At 36.8% G+C, this 18,512-nt stretch overlaps 1 protein-coding gene across 13 annotated transcripts in view; it reads right to left on the bottom strand.

Moving 5' to 3' along the window:
• Positions 1–793: 793 nt before the first annotated feature.
• The window catches only part of PPFIA2 (PTPRF interacting protein alpha 2), a 324,459-nt gene continuing 306,740 nt past the window's right edge, over positions 794–18,512 (bottom strand). For all 13 annotated transcript variants that reach the window (XM_039386745.1, XM_027747811.2, XM_039386744.1 and 10 more), the window contains 10 exons: positions 16,492–16,692; positions 14,328–14,390; positions 12,907–12,936; positions 11,217–11,392; positions 10,270–10,367; positions 8,344–8,519; positions 8,181–8,249; positions 7,095–7,254; positions 5,395–5,484; positions 794–2,253 (listed from right to left, as the gene is read on the bottom strand). In XM_039386745.1, the coding sequence (XP_039242679.1) occupies positions 5,426–5,484; positions 7,095–7,254; positions 8,181–8,249; positions 8,344–8,519; positions 10,270–10,367; positions 11,217–11,392; positions 12,907–12,936; positions 14,328–14,390; positions 16,492–16,692 (1,032 nt within the window). In that variant the 3' untranslated portion in view covers positions 794–2,253; positions 5,395–5,425. The remainder of the gene's footprint in view (positions 2,254–5,394; positions 5,485–7,094; positions 7,255–8,180; positions 8,250–8,343; positions 8,520–10,269; positions 10,368–11,216; positions 11,393–12,906; positions 12,937–14,327; positions 14,391–16,491; positions 16,693–18,512) is intronic.

Below are 18,512 nucleotides of genomic sequence, written 5' to 3'. Positions count from 1 at the left end.
TTTCACTTGGGACTGCATACAGCACAGCCAGTCATGTTGAAACAGGTCATACAGTCATATAATAGAACAGCCTCGTTTGAGTCTGTGCTGTACTTGTTTTTTGCCAAATCATTGTATAAGGTAGCCCACCTCAACCCTGCCGCCCCCGCTCAGTTATTCAATTTAGTTGAAAATCTCAATCTGAACAGAGGGTAAAACATGTTGTGAGAGACTGGACTGTAAATGCTAATGGCTCTAAGAATCAGCAGGGTGCTTTGCTAATGGTGCTGTATTTCTGGGGCAAAATAACTTCAGCTTTGGTCACAAGATCTGGCTCATTCTTTTCCCCAACACATCTCATTTAACCCCATCCCCTAAATTTTAGTGTGGGCTGTGACAATGTGGGCTGCAAAAGAAATTCTGTAAAATGTGAGCGGGTGTTTACAAGGAAACGTGTATTCATATGATACTGCAACCACTGCTAATGGTGTTTGCATTATTTTACTTTGTGATATTCTACACTAAAATAATCCAGAAGGAGGCTGAGGGAGGAGGGGGAGAAAGAACATCAGCAACGATGTCGGTCAAGCCTGAGGAACTGTATTTACAAGAGCCTTGGCTTTATATAGTTATAACCCTGCCATTATATCACACCCATCAGCAAGTTCGCTGCTCCCTCTCCTGGCGGATTCTGACCAGTAACTCCGTCGTGACTCATACCTGTTAGTGTCAAAATGTGTTTATGCATGAGAAATATCTGGTTTCCAAATTTAATGCTCCTATGTACCAAGCTTAATAGACTTATAAACACAAATAGCACTGAATTCTTTTTTTATTGACATTGGGGGAGAAAAATTTTTCACCATCTGATTGACCGAAGTTTGCCAAATGAAAATAGACAAAACAAATGTTTATGTACGTGCAAACATTGCAGATCAAACTGCTTAAAGAAATAACTAAAAGACAGGTCTTGAGCTAAGATCAAGCAGCAGAAAAATAGCAAATAGGTAAATGACTATTAAGTAGGTCTTACTTTGAAACTTCCCATTTAAACAAAGAATAAACAACAATAACACCACCAAATAAAGCCACAGCAGGTAATAGTTGCTCTTCTAAACTTTTATACATTATATATTAATCACTCTGTCTTTCAGTTATTTCCTCTGATAAAACTGACTTCTGTGAAGTCTCAGCAAGGCCATCTTGGCTAAAAGCGTAACATTAGACAGGAGCCTAATGCCCTGTTAGAATGAAGAAATGGTGGGGTTTGGCTTCTCTTGTCTTTCGTTTTTTTTGTTGAATATATCTGGAAACGAGAATCTGATTCTATGCAAATATTAGATTTACTTTTCCAATGCTGGCTGGTGTTTCAAGATCCTGGAACAAAAAGGTGGCTCTTGGTAAAGCAAGATTCTTCTTGGTCCACAGGTAACATAGAAGAAAGTTTTTGGTTTTTTGTATAAATCATGTTTTATTAAATTGCCTTTTTTTTTTATAAACAGTTCTCCTGGGTTTATTTATTTGTTTTTAAGAGGTGAGCCATGATGATGCTTCTCTATAGATATCTGACATTTCCATTTTGTCTTTAGAGGTCCATTTTGGCTCCAGTTCCAGGTTATGTATTCTATTATACATCATCAGAGGCAGGTGTTCAGCTTTTAATATTGACAGATTTTTCTCAGTAGGAACATGTTGAAGCTTGTAACTCTGCTAAACATATTCATTTGACTGTTACAATCCAAAAACTGTAAAAATGGTGGAATGGAAAGATACAAACAGTATTATTGACACTGTGTTGTCAAATGTTTGCACTGAGACCCCATGTACCATAGATTTTATTTTTTAAAAAATCATATTTATATCCATTTACATAAGACTTACACATTTTAAAAGAAATACATACACAGTAAATACGTAAATGTCTAATATTTTACAATAAAACAGATGGAACAATGTAAAGATGAGTGGCTTCATTTGATAAAAGCTTTGGATGTGCACTACTGCCAAAGTTTTGATGACAGAGATGCTGAGAGAAAAAAAGGGAGGTTGTTTTGTTTTCCTTTTTTTATTTTTTTATTTTTTTTTTTTAGTAATTTAGGTATTTTTTTATTCTTGTTTTAAGTTAACCAGTACATGAAAGGAACATCATATGTGTTTGTCTGATAAACTTTATGTATTTTCTTCCCTATTACCCTGTTCTTGCAGAAAGTTTTAATGCTCTTTTCCTAGGTAGTGATAGTGCACTTCAAGTAAAGTAGAAGAAAGAGATGACATCTAAGGGGAAAAAAAATAAACATTAATTAGTGAGGTTCTTTGTTTCTAATTTGGTCTAGGATGCAATAACAACAGAAAATATATCACTAACTATGCTATTGCATGTTTTAGTAAAACATGGTCTTTGATTATCTGTGGGAGGCATGCATTTGTTTAATTTTAGATCTGCAACATAGACCTATTAATAATGAATTTTAATATTTTACTAATGTATACTGATTTTTGTCCTAGATCAAAATAGACTGCTGCTTATGTTCATTTTATAGTTGTTTTCTTGCTGTTTTAATTCAGCACTGAAGTTAGTTTCCTGCATCTGGAGACCTTTGCCTGTTTGGCACAAGGTTAAACACACATTTTCAGTGTACAGACCTTGCTGGTGTACTTTGTGGTTCTCCTTCCAAGTTCACTGCAGCTCAACAGCATTTACTTTTTTCACCCTGATGATTTCTTTGCTATGGACCAGCTGCTTCCAGATTATCATTCACATCTTTTTGGAATGCTGCTTCCCCATTTGTCTTTACAAATCCTCTTTGGAACCCTTCATTGGTAAAGTACATTGTTGATTTTGCCAAATCCCCTTTAATATTTATTAGAAGTGAAACTAGTATGTTCTATTGCCCCAGCCAGTGGCAACAAAACTGTCCTGACTGAGCCTTCTGACTTGGTGATGACAAGTGTTTATAAGAGAAAGGCATTGGGAAAGCTTGGACAGTGTGAGTGCCAAATATGCTGGCTGTGTGGCGTTGCAGATGCTCAGCTGGGCAACATACAGCCACCACAGCAGAAAGCTTTCTGCTCTGTGCTCTGTGGTAAACTTTGCAACATTAAATGGCCAGCATCAGCAGTCTTAATTGTTCTTAAATTTTTGATACTGAGGGTGCACTGGAACAGGGCTGCTCACAGTATGCTCATGTAACTGTTCCGAGACTGTCTGTTTGTGATTTTTGGCAGCTCATCATGGTTTCAACAAATGTTTAAAAAAACCCACCTGAAATGCAATTCAAAAGCATATGAGTGAGACACAGCTGCTGTGAAGAAACACTGTAAGACACTGTAAGGTTGTATCCAATTGGTATTGTTGGCATAAATTATTTTGAAATACAAGGCTTTGACATTCTCTGTAAGGGAGTATCTCTGTAAGAGTAGCAAAATGCAAGAATCTGCAGCCTGCTGTGATCATAGGCCATGAGCATTTTTTCCATATGCAATCTGTTTGCAGCTCTCTTTTCGACCTCCTCTTTGTAGGCATATTCCCCTTTATTATATTAACATTTTTTTTATGTTGTTATTGTGTGACAGCTCATCCAGCTGTCCCTGCCCTCTGCTACTTAGTTAGAATCAGTCCCTGGTTCTATGCATGCAGATATGTTAGTCACCAGAGTAACACAGCTGCTGATGGTGCAAGTTGTTACAAGTCTGGTCTCAGTCTAAGCTGGATCTGGAAAATTTCAAGAAGCATGTTGTAATGAATAATATTTCCTTTTGTCCAAGTATCAATCAGTTCCTTCCATGAAGAAACTGTTACCCAGGAACTATGATCACAAAATTCTGAAAACTCCTGTTGTCCTTTAAGCTCACATCCCCCACATGAGCAGTTTTTGTTTATGCATTCATCTTTGAGATGCAGGCAATTTCTTTAAATTTTGAAGTTTGATATAATAGTGCCAGAAAAGTCTGTTACTTTACTTCTGGTTTTCATTTGCTACTTTTTAGATGATTTTTAATAAACAGTTTGGATAATCTTAATTTTTGCTAGCATATCAAATTTCAGTTTCTGCCTTTGTTGTACTCTTCAAACCTCACCTCATGTGCCTGGCCCATTACTGTTGGCCTAATATATAGCTTGGTGTTTGAACTTAATTTCTTGGTCATACCTTATTGCTTTCAGCACACAATTCTGAAGCACATGGAAGAAAATGTATGCACCTCTGCTGTCACCACACTCTAATCTATACGTACGTACACAGAAAAAGATTTCTGTAATTTATGTGATTCATCATCATCATCTTTGTAGGACCAGCTGCTTAACTTACCTTTAAAAAAAAAAAACCCAAGAAACTAAAAACCCCACCCCTGGTGATTATTTTTTTCGGTGATGGCATGGAAAGTTCCCTTTTTTAAGATTAAGGTTTTATACTCTTGCAGTCTCCTGAACATCTGTGAACTAAGGCTCCTGTCATCAGGAGGATCCTGAGCAATCTACTGTTCCCACTATTAACATTTACTATTCCTAAGCACTTCTTGAATCTATGCAGAGTTAGTAAGATCTTGATGGCCCCAATCCTGTCCCAGTCTTGGGAATCTAAAAAAACAAACAAAGAAACAAACAAACAAACAAACCCCTACTTTCTTGCAGATCCTGGCATATCTTGCCTACAATATGCAAGAGCTACTGAAGCATGTTTGATGCCTGATGAGGTTTTGGTGATATCCAAATATTCTTTCTAGCTCCCTTACAAATCCTCAAGTAACTTAAAGGAAAACTGTTTTACTGAGAAAATACTAGCATGAAATGGTGCCATATTGATGGAAATGCTCATCATGTTAGGATTTTTTGCAAAACTTGTGATGAAGTAGAAAACTATATTTCCACAGAACTTTGGAACAGTTAATCTGTGATATTCATAGCCATATTTAAAAGATAAATGGTAAAAAATGCTACATGAATTCCAGTACCAAATTTGATTCAGAGTTGGATCCAGCTCAGAATATCCTTTCTTTGTGAATTCTGAATGATTTGAGAAGTGCAATAGGTAACTTTGCAAAATTTTCTGTGTGGGGAAGTTTTTGTTCCAGCTTTATGCAGCTACCTGTTGTTCTAAATTGAGCCATAGCTTTAATTTAAAAAAAAAAGTAAATATCTTCTGCTTTACTAGTGTTGCCCCCCACCCCAGCTCATGGTAGAACTCTTTTGGAATTCTCATAGAGTAAATTCATTCCCTGTGCCCACTGCCATCTCCCCAAAATGTTATGGTTAGTAGCATCACCTAGACTGAGCTTAAGACTGTTGTCATGAGGAAATGACCACCCTGGTGAGTCTTTAGTTATGTCCTCTGCTCCATGCTGGCTCTTGCTTGGATAATGTGGGGTGTAGTGTACAGTTACAAATAGCTTTCATGATGGCCCCTTATGAATACTCACAATTCAGTGCTGGCTTCTTTGCTAGGTCTTGTCAGCATGAGTATGTACGAACTGTTGAGCTGTCTAACCTCTGTAGTCGTGATGAAGCAACTGGAAATTGCAAAAAAAGAAAAAAAGAAAAAAAAGAAACAAACCAGAACCTCTTTAAGATCATGAGGAAAATAAATCAATCTGTTTCCCACTGGAAGGGTGGCTATTAAATTGGTCTGTGGCTTTCTATGACATGATCTGGGCACAGTCTAGTTCAGAACTCAGCGTTTCTTCAAGTCTGATGCGCTACTGGAATCTGTATTAAGTAAATACAGTTTAAAACTCAATTTTTGTCTTTATTTTGTTATAAGTCCTATCGTGCTGTTTAAATACTATTGCATTCTTAGTGCTTCGAGATAGGATGCCGAATCCTGGATGAAGATGTAGGTCTTCAAAATTACTTACCTTTAAATCTACTAAGTTCAGTACCCAGCTCAAGAATAAACTGTCTGGAACACCTCAAGTAAATCACTAAGTCTCCCTTATGCCTTAGTTCCCCTTCTGTAAAATGGGAATATCATCTTCTACATCATACCATGGCTAGAAGATGAAATCTATGAATGTCTGTAAGATTCTTAGCTGCTACAGTAATGTGGGCCATGGAAATGCCATGAGAGCTAGGAACAAATGGAATTCAGTGATGCAATCAGTAAATTATTTGTTCCGTAACTGCAACTATAAAGTATTTTTTTTAAAGGTGAGAAACTTTAATGGAATTTAGATGGCTTTAATGGAATTTAGGTGGCAATACTGTCATACCAAGTTCAATCAAGAGTTACAGAATGTAATCACTACAAGCGGTGCATTAAATTACTTTGAGACAAGTCTATCCATAGACCTAAATCCTCTCATGATGAAATAAATGGCAGTATTTTAAATGGGACAGTCTTTGTACTGATGCTTCTCAGAACTTCAAGCAGGTATATTTGGCTTTATCTTCCATATATCTGAAGAAATAACTGTGATGGGATTTGTCCCTTCTCCTTGCTCTCTTACAATGACTTTTAAATTTTACTTATTTTTTAATTATGTTTCTTTGTTGCATTATGTATGCTTGTTACTTTCCCAATCATTGCTGAGTTAGTGCATCTTTTGGAAATTGAAAGGTTTCCAAAGAAAATTAAGATGGGTATACAGGAACTCAATTAATGCCACAAATTCAGTATTCGCTAGCTACCCATGTGATGGTAATTATCTGCTAGCAACTTCAATTAATTGATGGTCAAGGCTAAGGTACCTAATTTGAAAGTCAGATAGGAAAATAGAGATGATAGCCCATTCTAAGTTCATTCTCTAAAATACACCCGTCCTGCTGAGAGGCTAATAAGCTGAAAAATTTGCTTAAATATTATATGCAGTCTTAGTTGAAAGTTAGTAAATTAATTCTTGTCTTTCCTAATGTTTCCTTTGCAGACATAGGATGGTGAGATGGCCTTTTTTTTTTTTTGTATTTTAAATAAACACTGACAGGCTGAAGCAAACTTGAAAAAATCAATAGTATGCCAATTCAGTGCTTTTCTATTCCCTAATTCAACTCTCCCAGACTCTGTTCATCCCAGTTAAATGAACACAGTTTTTGTGGTGCAAGACAGGCATGCATTAAAAGTCAATTTAGCGTGCTAGGATAAGCCTCTTGCTTTTCAACAGGAAATGCAGAAGTGACTGCATACCATCAGTTGGCATCTTCCGTGACTGCCCTGATGTTGTGGTTAGTCTGAACCCCGCTGGCAGCGTTTCCGAAGCGCCCGGCATCATGCTGATCCCATGAACCTCGCGCGGAGGAAACTGTCGTCGCCAGGAGGGGCCACGTCTGAAGTTCTTGTCATCGCTCTGTCAACACAGAGTTGTATTTGATAAAGCAAAATGAAATGTTTTGATTAATTATCCTGCTGTGTGTTACCTCTCCCACTGTTAAATGTATTCGACAATAACTACCCTGCTCTGTTGCACTGCATCCAGTTACTGTAATGTGTTCGAGACACACTTGCAAAAGTAAATGTTTTAGAATATTAAATGTTACGGTGGGAAGCTCTTCTTAAATCTCTGGCTCGATATAGTTGAGGGCTTTAGTAAAGTAGAACTTTCTTATACAGTGACGGTGCAGTGGTTTGTTACTGCATTAGCAGGCTTACATAAAGTGCTAATAAAGGATTAAACACTCGTGCATGCACAGAATTCATACGCATCTCACATTTTCAGCAAGTCTTTAAAAGTTTGATTTCTTATATGCAAAAGTCCAAGACTTGAACACTTTTGCACTGGACTCTTACATTAATATGAATAATTTCCATCATTGGATTTGAGATTCTTGATCCCAGATAACTGCCCCAAAACGCACTTGATTAATATTAACTTTGAAAAACGAAAAAGAAACAAACAGAAAATCTATTTTCCTTCTTTCTTCTTTATTTTTAAATAAAGGATGCAAGTAGCCTAAAGAATAGATTGCACAGGCATCCAACCCACACACATTTTCTGCCACTTGCCCTGACCAGTAGGACTTCCATTCTGCATGTTCTGCATGTTTCCTCTCTGGAAAATATTCATCTTAAGGTAAGAGTGCAGTGCCACATTTAGCATCGAAGGTGATATAAATATGTAGCCACACTGGCCCTTGATGGGCGTCCCTAATTTTTTCTTAAAGCTTTAACTAACTCTCTTTTAACAATGTGAGAATTAACATGTCTTCATGCATTCAATTTAATTTTAATGTTTCACTGTGATATTTTATAAATACTTAAAATAAAATTAATTACTTCCTCAAGTCGTCTTTCAGTTCCTAGTGCTAAAAGGTTGTTGTATTCTCTCTCAAGGATCTGCCGTGCCTAGAGATACCAAAGTAAACAATTAAAATGGTTGAAGATGAATAAAAGGCAGTAATGGGTACAGATTAACAATAAGTAGCATAAGCAAACTTGCCTGGGTGTTTTGTGTTGGAATCTGTAATAATAAAGCTAAACTGCTGTAGTCAAAATTTTCATCCAGTGCTATAAGTGAACCATGTACACCACTTTCTAGGATATTATTTGCATATTCTCGGAGGCCAATGGCTTGTATCCAGCGTATGACTCGATCGTTGCTCCATACCAGCACATCTGTAAGGACATAACACCGGATCAGTCTCCTGACACCTGATAACTTCCAAATTGTACAGGTGCATGCATGTAGCTGTGCATGCACTGTGGATGTCATACTGCTTTATTTCTTAAAAGAAGAATTCTAGCAAATTCAGCTTTAATATCTCCTATTCAAAAACTCTGTGTGATTTTAGCTATCTTCAAGTTAAATGTTTATACCAAATAATGTTTCCAAAAGAGAAATATGCTTCCAGAGGGCATCTCCAGAATGCAATTCCTTCCTCTTCCTATATATACCCTTTTCAATCCTTAGCCAAGTTTTTACAGTTCAACAGTGCAAGGGCACAGGAGAAATATCCATTCCTCAGGGCTTCGCTGGAGAGTTTTGTATTAAACATTTTGAGAGTTGTGTCAGCACCTTCCATTTTATAACATGCCATAAAGCAAATGATGAGTTCACAATTTTATACACTAAAACTATGTTTAGTTCAGAAAGCTGGTAGAGTTGTTAAAGTTCATGCCAGTTATAAAGCTGAGGCAAAAAATGAGCTAGAAAACCATTTTTGAGGCTATTCTAAAAAATAGCCTGCCCTGCTTGTAAGATTAAAAAAAATTGATTTGACTGGGAAACATAATACTGAGTTTTCTGTTACTAAGTGATGAGGCTTTTTCCTGAACCCTTAGAGGTCCAGCTAATGTAGCTGTTCTGGGAGCCAGCATTCTCCATCGCTTGACCAAGAGCATCCCAGACTTTGGGGTCAGGATCAACTGAAGCACAAGGGCAGGCAGAGACCAAATCTCTCCTGGGACCATGAATAACTGACCAACAGGGTGAAGGAGGCTATGGATTATTACCCTTGTCCTAGCAGTGACTAGCACTGAAGCCACACCAGAATTTGAGACCAATACACAATTTTCCTATGTCAGTCTAAAGCTAAACACGCTCAGACTGACTGACATGCCTGCACATCCAAGGCAAAGTCTTTTCATTAGTGCATACCATCGTCTGTCTTTGAGCACATGCACACTGTCACTGTAGCCATTCCCCCTTCTAATTCCATTTTTTTTTAGCTCTTCTAATCAGCATTGTGCTTGAGAAGTGCTGACTGCTGTAGTCACTAGAGCTAGAAATGCTCAAAGGAGTCAGAGGATTCATTCCTGACAGATGAAAAAAGCCAACCACCCTAATTGTTATATATTAAAGGAACCATGAAGTGAGCCTGCAACTGCTCTAGAGAGCTTTACACAGAAAAAATCTTTAGAATCAGATGTTAAATCTTCTAATAAGGCCAGTTTTGTTAGGAACTATTCTTATATAGCAATCAACTGCCTCAGTGGTCAACCCTCCAAGCAACATTTGCTATGATATGTTCTAATGTAAGAAATCAAAGGCAAAGGTTTTCAAAAGCCAGAGCACAGTGAGAGGGTCCTGAGTACTCCCGTTTTCCAGCATTGTCCCCAGCACATCCCACTGAGCTGCAGGCTGTTTGGTCTTCCACTTCTGACCCTGAAAGAGGCTCAGATAAAATCTGTCCCCAAAACCAGTTTAGCAAAATGTATGTATCAAACAGCCATTAGGAACTGTAGCCCCAATTTAGCAAAGTATTTGACTGTGCCTAATTTAAGGAGCTAGGATGTGTTCTGAAGACAGATGGACTTAACGCTTAAAGCACGTTAAATGCTTTGCTAAAATGGCATGACAAGGGGTTACCAGTGTCAAGTTTTAAGAGAAGAAACATTCCCAGTATTCATTCCCAGGAACTATCACCTTTTATTTCATGTTGACTCATTTCTCTTCGCTTTTCCAGTTCTTTTCTATCATAATTCAACCTCTTTAAACACATGATTCCATATTGCAAGCTTGTTCTGTTATTTAAAGAGAAACATTTACAGAGTTAATAAAGATAATTTTGAAGATAGGAACATATATAGGATGTGTTTCCTGCATTTCACATGAGGTGTTTCATGGTGCTCATGTAGCAAATCTTGAGAACAGAGAAGAGAGCAAAACCATTAAAAAAATTCACAGATTTCAGGGATGAAATGGACAAAATCAAAATGAGTATGTTTGAATAAATGTTCTAGTGTAAGAAATCCAAAGCATTAAAAGTTGTATTCAGAAGAGGTCAGCCCTTGCGAGCCACGAAATGTTTTGTCAAACCAGGCCTCAAAAAAAATTACAAATCAGACAGTTTAGTAAAAAGAAATCCACTTCTTGTCACATAAACATCATTCACCTTAAAGTTTAAATGCCTTTATTGCCATATTTCCAGTTTAGCTTCCTGGCATATCCCTAGGTAACCTGAGCAACTGCCAATTTGCTTGTACTGTTAACAGCTTTTATGTGCTACACAAAATAGCTTTGCATTATTATGAGATCTCAGGGCTTTGAATCTTAGTCTAACATTTTCTGATACTTTAAACCACTTAAATTGTTACTATTTCTGTATTGTCAAGGGTTTATTGATATATTAGTGGTTCCCTGCTCATTATGAAATTTGTCTGTACCAGTATCTTGGTTTTGAGAGGTATAACTGCAATGCGGTCGCTATTACTAAAAAAATCTCTCTCAATTCAGATTTCGGACAGTCAGCCCTCACTTTTGTGCGTGGTTTTCTGCACCAGAAGAACAGAAAGTGTTTTTATTTTGTGCACTCTGAGCACTACAGCAAACACATAAGCATTTTTATAGGTGTAGTCGTTATGCCAACCTACCGATGAAAACTATCCACCATTTTTAGGTGCACACGCAGATCTTTCTTTGTCAGGTGATCTAACATCCTCGCATCTACCAGGCATTCCATAAAGTAACTTCGGTACTGAGGTAAACCCAGACTGGGGAGCCATTCGTTACCTATCCATTCATGGTTCATATCACCATAAGCCAGGGTCTACAGAGAAAAGAAAAGAGAGAAGGAATAAATTTTGAGTTTGTTCAAGGTTGCACCACAGATTAAAGACAGAATATGGCTGCTCTGCCCATTTCTTGTGAGACTTCCTAGCTTAGAGAAATTCTATCTAAAAAAAATAAATTCTGTTTTAACATTTAACATTGGAAGAGGGAGCCACTGTGAGATATTTGTTTCTGATAGCAGTTTTACCCATTGTGTTTTGTTTTCTAACCTTGTAAATTTTAAGGATTTTTTTTTCAGTTTTGAGTTTTAAATGCAAGCAAACTTGTTACACAATCAAAACGCGTGTGTTTCATAATCTTACTTGCTTTCAACTGACCTTCTAGAATATGCATGCCAGGCAGATCCTACTGTGAATCTAGTAATACAAACATGGCTCCAGAGAATCAACTGAGGTTTGTGTCACTGTTTAGTGGGAAATAGGATTTTCTAAATACTATCTAATGAAACTTTATGGTTACACACTTGTAGTCCTTTTGAGAGTAAAAGTTAATTTCGGTTGTTTGGCACTCAAGCTTACATTTTAATGAGACCTTTTCAGCTGTGAACAGCTTGAACCTAAGTGCATCATATGTAGAGCTCAATAAATTAATTGAGATAGGAGCAAAGCAGCTTCCTCCTAGAAGCTAGTATTCAGGCTTCATTGTTCAGCTGAAATTTCAGTAGGGTGAGGAAGAGAGCTATGAAAAAACATGCATATTGATCTATTTTTATGCAAGTTGCACTATTAAGATGCAAAATATATTTTTACATCTCACTGTTGTCAATTATTTTGTACTACAAATCTTAACAGAACAGAGAACTCATAAAGTGCAAGGTTAACACTTCCTCAACAAGATCATGCTCAGCTTTGAGCATCACTTTCAAGTCTAACTTTTTGGTTTTGCTTTTAATGCCATTATACAAAAATGAATAACACAGTACAAGCCAGATATATTTTCTGTGGGGGAAAATATATTCCACTCATCTCTCATTCTTGTAAGATTTTGAAGAGAAAAGGAATGCCATCAGTAAAGATAGCAAGCTTGTGTAAAAATCGGTATATATTAGAAAGAAAGAAGTTTTAAAAATTTATCTAATTGGTAGTGTAACTAAATTATAAAAAACTATTTGTAGACTGATACTTGGGTGTGATTTATACAATTGTTCTAAAAAAAAATTCAGAGTAATTTTAGAAAAGTTAGCTCTCAAACTCTTGACATATTTTATTTTCCTATTCTCAAATACTTCTACTAGTTTTAAGTGGGAAGTAGAATATATCTCTGGAATGTAGTAATTTTTTAATGAAAATTATTCACAGCATATGTACCTCTTTCTGCTTTGTCTAACAAACCTGCCCAGAGAATATATTCTCTGTATTAGAAGAACTCTAAAATACATGTCGTAATTCACCCATTGAGATCCTGTCACAGTACAGTACTATATGCATATTGATGTAATCAATTATATTGTTATTAACTTTCAGTTTAAAAAAATCACGTGAAAGGTCATACCTGAGCCCAACTGCCTTCTTCAGACTCTTTCTGTATTATGAGCAGGAACCAATTAGTAAAGCAGGTAAAGACAACAAAAAAGAATTATAAAAATATGTGGGTTTCATATGTATGTTAATAAAAATGAAAAAATATACATAAAATGACCTGATAAAATAACTCCAATCAGTGGCAACATCCTGGGCTAAACTACCTGAAAAATTACAAGACCAAACCCATAAAATCTTACTAGGGCAAATCTAGCTGAATTTTCATGGTATAAAATCATCATATCTCAGTGAAATTTTAAGGCATTATTTAAACAATTCACAGTTTCATAATCAAAACACAACCACTTACTTATAAATTGAGCGTTAGAGATATCACTTTTTGTTTCTAGTTAGATTTTAAAATATTCACAACAAAAAGGTCTCTTCTTGAAAATGTATTGTAAAGGAGCTTTTTACATAACATTTTTTATGGCAAAACTGTATTTTTCTGGCTGGCCAGTTAAAGGATCAAGTCTACTTCTTCAGTAGTCAGTTCAGTGTTGTTATATTTGCATTTATGTTTACCAACAATAATAAAACTGGAAATCAACTCAGTTGTAAAAAAAAAAAAAATTATTGATGAGAATTGGCTTCATTAATGTTGATGATAAAACTTTAAATACTATAACACGCATAAACTTCTAAGAGATAAGTCTTTACTGCACCAAAATTTAGCTCCAGTACCTCTCCCACCATTTATGGATTGGTCTGACTATAAAGTTTTCCAAATTGAAGATCGGTTTTTCAGAGATCTCATTGTAGGATTGTATCGTGTTTTATAAGCACCTTTATAGAATTATTATGATGTAATGCCAAAACCCAAAACCTAAAATAACACATGTTCCAAGTAAAAAAAAAAAAAAGTCAGAACTATTTTAGCATTTAGAGAGAGGTTTGACAAAAATCACTCAGTAAATTACACTCTCCATGCACCCAAAATTAAAAAGCAAGACACAGCACTAATGAAAACATGAAGTTGTGTAATGCACTATTCTCAAGCCTTTCTTATTTCTTTCTGTGTCAGCATATATAAAACTATATTTAGAAGAGGCATTAGGGAGTAGAGTACAGTGGAAATGTTGCACTCGTAACCGTGACAATTTCATTTCATTAAATGGTGTTTCACACTGGCACTGAAAGTATTATGTACTCTAAAACTCCAGTACTGGTTTTAGAGTCACACAATTTTTGTGATGGCGATACAGTTTCTAAATTCTTTTGCTGACAGGTTATGTAACTGTTCTTTAAATTCAACTTCATTACTCCCTGTGACTTTCTAATAGCATGCTTGGGAAGCATCCTACAGAAGATACAGCATTTGTGTTAAAGCAGATACAGCCCAATTCTTTTTGGGGCACTAAAACCATTTTAAATGGAAATGGAAAGACTAACCGTTTTAGCTGGAGCAGCAAGATTTTCCATTTCTTCATGGGTCACCCAAACATTGCCTGAGGGCTATGGACAAGGCCCGCAGGAAGGCAGGTGGGATCCACATTAGGTAAGCAGTGGTAAAGAAGAAAGGCAGCACCACTGTAAGTTAACAGCGCATAGCATCACCATCAGCACAACCATGTTCTTGCCTCTACCAAGCTGCAACTAGAGACAACTTTAGACAACTTGTTTCGTATCTTCCATTAGTGGATTCTGAACAGATGTGATGGAGTATTTCAACTAGAACTGATGGATGAAATCCGGCAGAGCACCGCCACAAAGGAAAGAATAATAATTAAAGCTACATTTCATAAACAACTGGCAAATACAACTTTTAGCTCACAGCTCTGTCTGGAGGTAAGCTTCAGTTCCCAAAGATTTTCCAGCCCAAATATTCTGCACACATCACATGCTCATATTGTAATCTAAATAATTATTATTTTCGCCATGTTTATGTAAATAAAAATGTCAAGAGAATTCACTTGTAAAACTATTTTTCCTCATCCTATTGTTTTCCATCAGATTATTACTAGGACGATGAGATGAGGCAGGGAGGGGGTGCGGGTGTCTGCTATGTTTTCTGGAGAGCTGAGGTAAATTAACTCCTTTGCTGAGAAAGAGGGGAGGCAGAAAGACTTGGGACTCAGAAATGCACATTCCAGGGCAGGACAGCTTTGTGCTCACAGTTGCTCAGGAAGAATGAAAAAGAACAAGGCAAAAGTATTCCTAATAGTTTTAGCTTGAATGTAATGTTCTCTCGCTTCATAAGTGTAAATACTTTTATGCTTTGAAATATGCCCTTATGCTTTTAAAATCGAAATTAATTTTGTGTAGTAATTCAACATTATTGAGTCTATTCTGCCTTACTTAAGTAAAATCCATTATGATTCATAGTATTACCATGGTTATGACACATAAAACTGTTCTCAGGGGAGAAAGTATCAGATGTGGAAGTACAATATTTAAAGAACACTAGCAATATGAAGATAAAAGGCCAATCAACAGCAACATTAGAGCCCTGTTGCCCAGTTGCTTATGTGGATCTTGTACCTCTCTAAGGTATCTGAATTCTAATTTCCACCAAATGATTCTCCAGGAATTTAATGAAGACATGATACTACAAAGTATAAATATTATTATTATTAACATTATTGTCTTTGTAGTAGACATCTGAGCTACACTACAGGAGTAGAAGTCTATGTCCCTCACTTCTATGCTGTGTTTTCCACCTGATCAAGCCTCTTTTTTTTTTCCAACTCGATTGCTTCTTTCATGGCCATCATCATCACCATATCCCAGCATGAAACTCCTCTTTTGTTATCTTACTTCTTTTTTTTCTCCTCATCCATTTGGCCTGTTTTTCTTCATTTTCAACTAAAAGGTGCTTTTTTGTCTATAGCATATTGATTCTTACTCTCCCCTATCCTCTTTCCTTACCCTTTTTGATATATTCCCCTTTTCTTTCTGCCTTGTATCTCTGTTTCTTCTTTATTTGCTTCCCTCCTGTCTGCTGCCACTCTCTCTCCCTTGCTCACTGAATGCACACACTCCACTTCTACCTTCCAGATGGCTCCCTTCACACCTCCAATCACTGCTTCTCTTAAAAGCATGAAGAGCCTAAAGCCAGCTGACTCAGATTAGATAACATTGGAAAGGGAGCAAAAAAGGGGAATAGGAGCAAAATTCAAAAGAGCCGTGTTCCTACACAACCTCTCCCAACTCCTGTCTACTCTCCACCCCAAAAAAAAAAAATAAAAAAAGAGAAACAAACAAACAAAAAAAAGAGAAACACATTCTGATTAGGCTGGTACAGATGACTTGAAGGAAGAGAAAGGCAAAAATACAGGCGAAATTACAAACAAGATGCTCAATACCGATAATTTAAATAACATCAGGGATAATCAGAAGCATGACTTAAAAAAAAATAAGAATATCTGATAAAGGAAAAACATCAGCAATCAACAGTCAATCAAGTGATGAACAGGCCATTCTGACTCTCTATTAGATCGTTCCCATTGATTGTGAAGTGTGTGTTACCATAGAGCCACTCTGGTATTACAGAAGTTTTTCTGCAGACTCCTGCAGTGTGAATCGGGGAAGAAAAAGTTAGCTGAACAGGACTCACTGTTCTGGATGTTGGAGGTGCTGATGGACTTGTCAGTGATACCATCTCCTGGATTGCTAATCGGAGTTTTAAGCGATGAAGAGGATTGCTGATTCCAATTTCTCTTTGAATCTCAGTGTCGGACAAAGCAGACATAATAGCTCCGCTCTTCACATTGGCACGGCAGGCAGCAACATACCAGGCTGGCATACCTAGCCACAGCTGCCGAGAGAAAGGACACGCTTCATCCAAAGCACTGCTTCATTTCTCAAATGCAATGACAGTCATAGAATATCCCAAGCTGGAAGTGACCGATTAGAACCATCGAGTCCAGCTCCTGGCTCTGCACAGAACAGCCCCAAGAATCACACCATGTGCCTGGGAGTGTTGTCCAAACTCTGTCAGGCTTGGTGCTGTGACCACTATTAATCAATTAATTAATGACCAATATTAAATAATTAAATGAATCATCAGGACACCTATCAATCTGAATAAGCATGGTAACACACACAAATAAGCATGAACATCACAGTCTTTAATAAAATAAAATTGCTTCAGAACCTTTGAAATTGCCATGGTTTCATGTGAATTCATTTGGTTGCTTTTACTGTAACCAGAAGTTTAAAGCAAGGCGTGCTTTGAAGTAGCTTTAGAGCTGTGTGCCTGCATCCCCTGGGCTACTCCTTTCCCAGGCTTTTAATGAGCAAGTAGTGGCAAAGGTAGTGTTACTGCCCATTTGATAATATTATATACAGAAAATAATCTAAGAGTAATTAAGTAATTTTTTCACTGTTGCACAAAAAATGATTTTTTTTGTCCATATAAGTCCCCATGGTGTACTCATGGGGCACAGTTGTACACTTCTCAGCTTTTAATTTCTTACTAGAAATAAACCAAGCAAAGTTCAGACAACCAACCTAGCAGGGACAGAGCTTACAGTAAATCTGTGTACAGTCTGGTATGGTGTCACATCCTAGCTAGAAATACTGGTTAGAAGTTGCAGCAAAGTGTGAACTCAACTACATCACCTGTGGATTTAGCAGATATGTACTTGCATGCTTTTCCTCTCCTTATATTAAACTTATTAGCCCAGATCAGCAACAGCCCCAAGCTTCACCACTTCAGTCTTTCCTTGTAAGAGGTACGCTCTGCTCTTAGCAGTCTTTCCTGGGACCTACTGAGTATGAATTATTCTTGATTTTCTCAGCTTTCTCATTTTGCAATGGCCCATTAATATGGCTGTCGCTATCTACAGCTCTTTTTTCCCAAAGGAGATAATTCCATATCAGGGATACGTACATGTGAGAAGTTTTTATCACAGTATGAAGTACATTATACTTAGCAAAGCCTGTGAGAAAAACATAAGCAATGAATGCCATAATCACTGACATTTTGGGGATAATACAACGGAAAACAAAGATCTAGCTAGGTGCATCTCAAACAGGCCATCAGAATTAGCTGATTTCATTATTTTATTTTTTTTAATCTTAATAATGTCTTACTAAAAGAGGACACGAGGTCGAGGAAATGAGTCAAAATATGCCACCAGTAAATTCACCAACAAATCTGGAAAGCACTGACAAATTGAAAGGGTTTTCATTTCATTTGACACAGTACAGGGAATCATTGAGTGGTTATTAAGAAGTCATACCTCCTATGGGAAATATTTCCTAAAAAAACAGCTGTTAGCTCACTTTTATGTCACCTAGAAAATGGACTTGAATGTCATATTCCAAAAGAGCTCAGTCAAGCTTTTCTGTGCTGAGTCCTGATGCATCAAAGAGCTTGAGAAATGAGTGCATTGTGTTTCAAAAAGTCCTTCCCACTGATGGGATTAGCCATTACCCTCCATCCAATGATAGTCTGAACCTTAAAAACATGATCTAATTCCAAAAAACTCTAACAAAATATAAAGTTTCATGAAAGCAAAAAAAAAAGAAAACAAAAATTATGTAGATAACAACCATCTGCACTTAAACAAAGGGCCATGAGAAAACTATGCATAGCTTTAAAATGTATTTCATAATCTGATTTATTATGAC

This window comes from Pipra filicauda, unplaced genomic scaffold (genome assembly GCF_003945595.2).
Source record: "Pipra filicauda isolate LSUMZ 115617 unplaced genomic scaffold, ASM394559v2 scaffold4_size7858003_pilon, whole genome shotgun sequence".
NCBI lineage: Eukaryota > Metazoa > Chordata > Aves > Passeriformes > Pipridae > Pipra > Pipra filicauda.
This window is presented reverse-complemented; position numbering and strand designations above follow the sequence as displayed.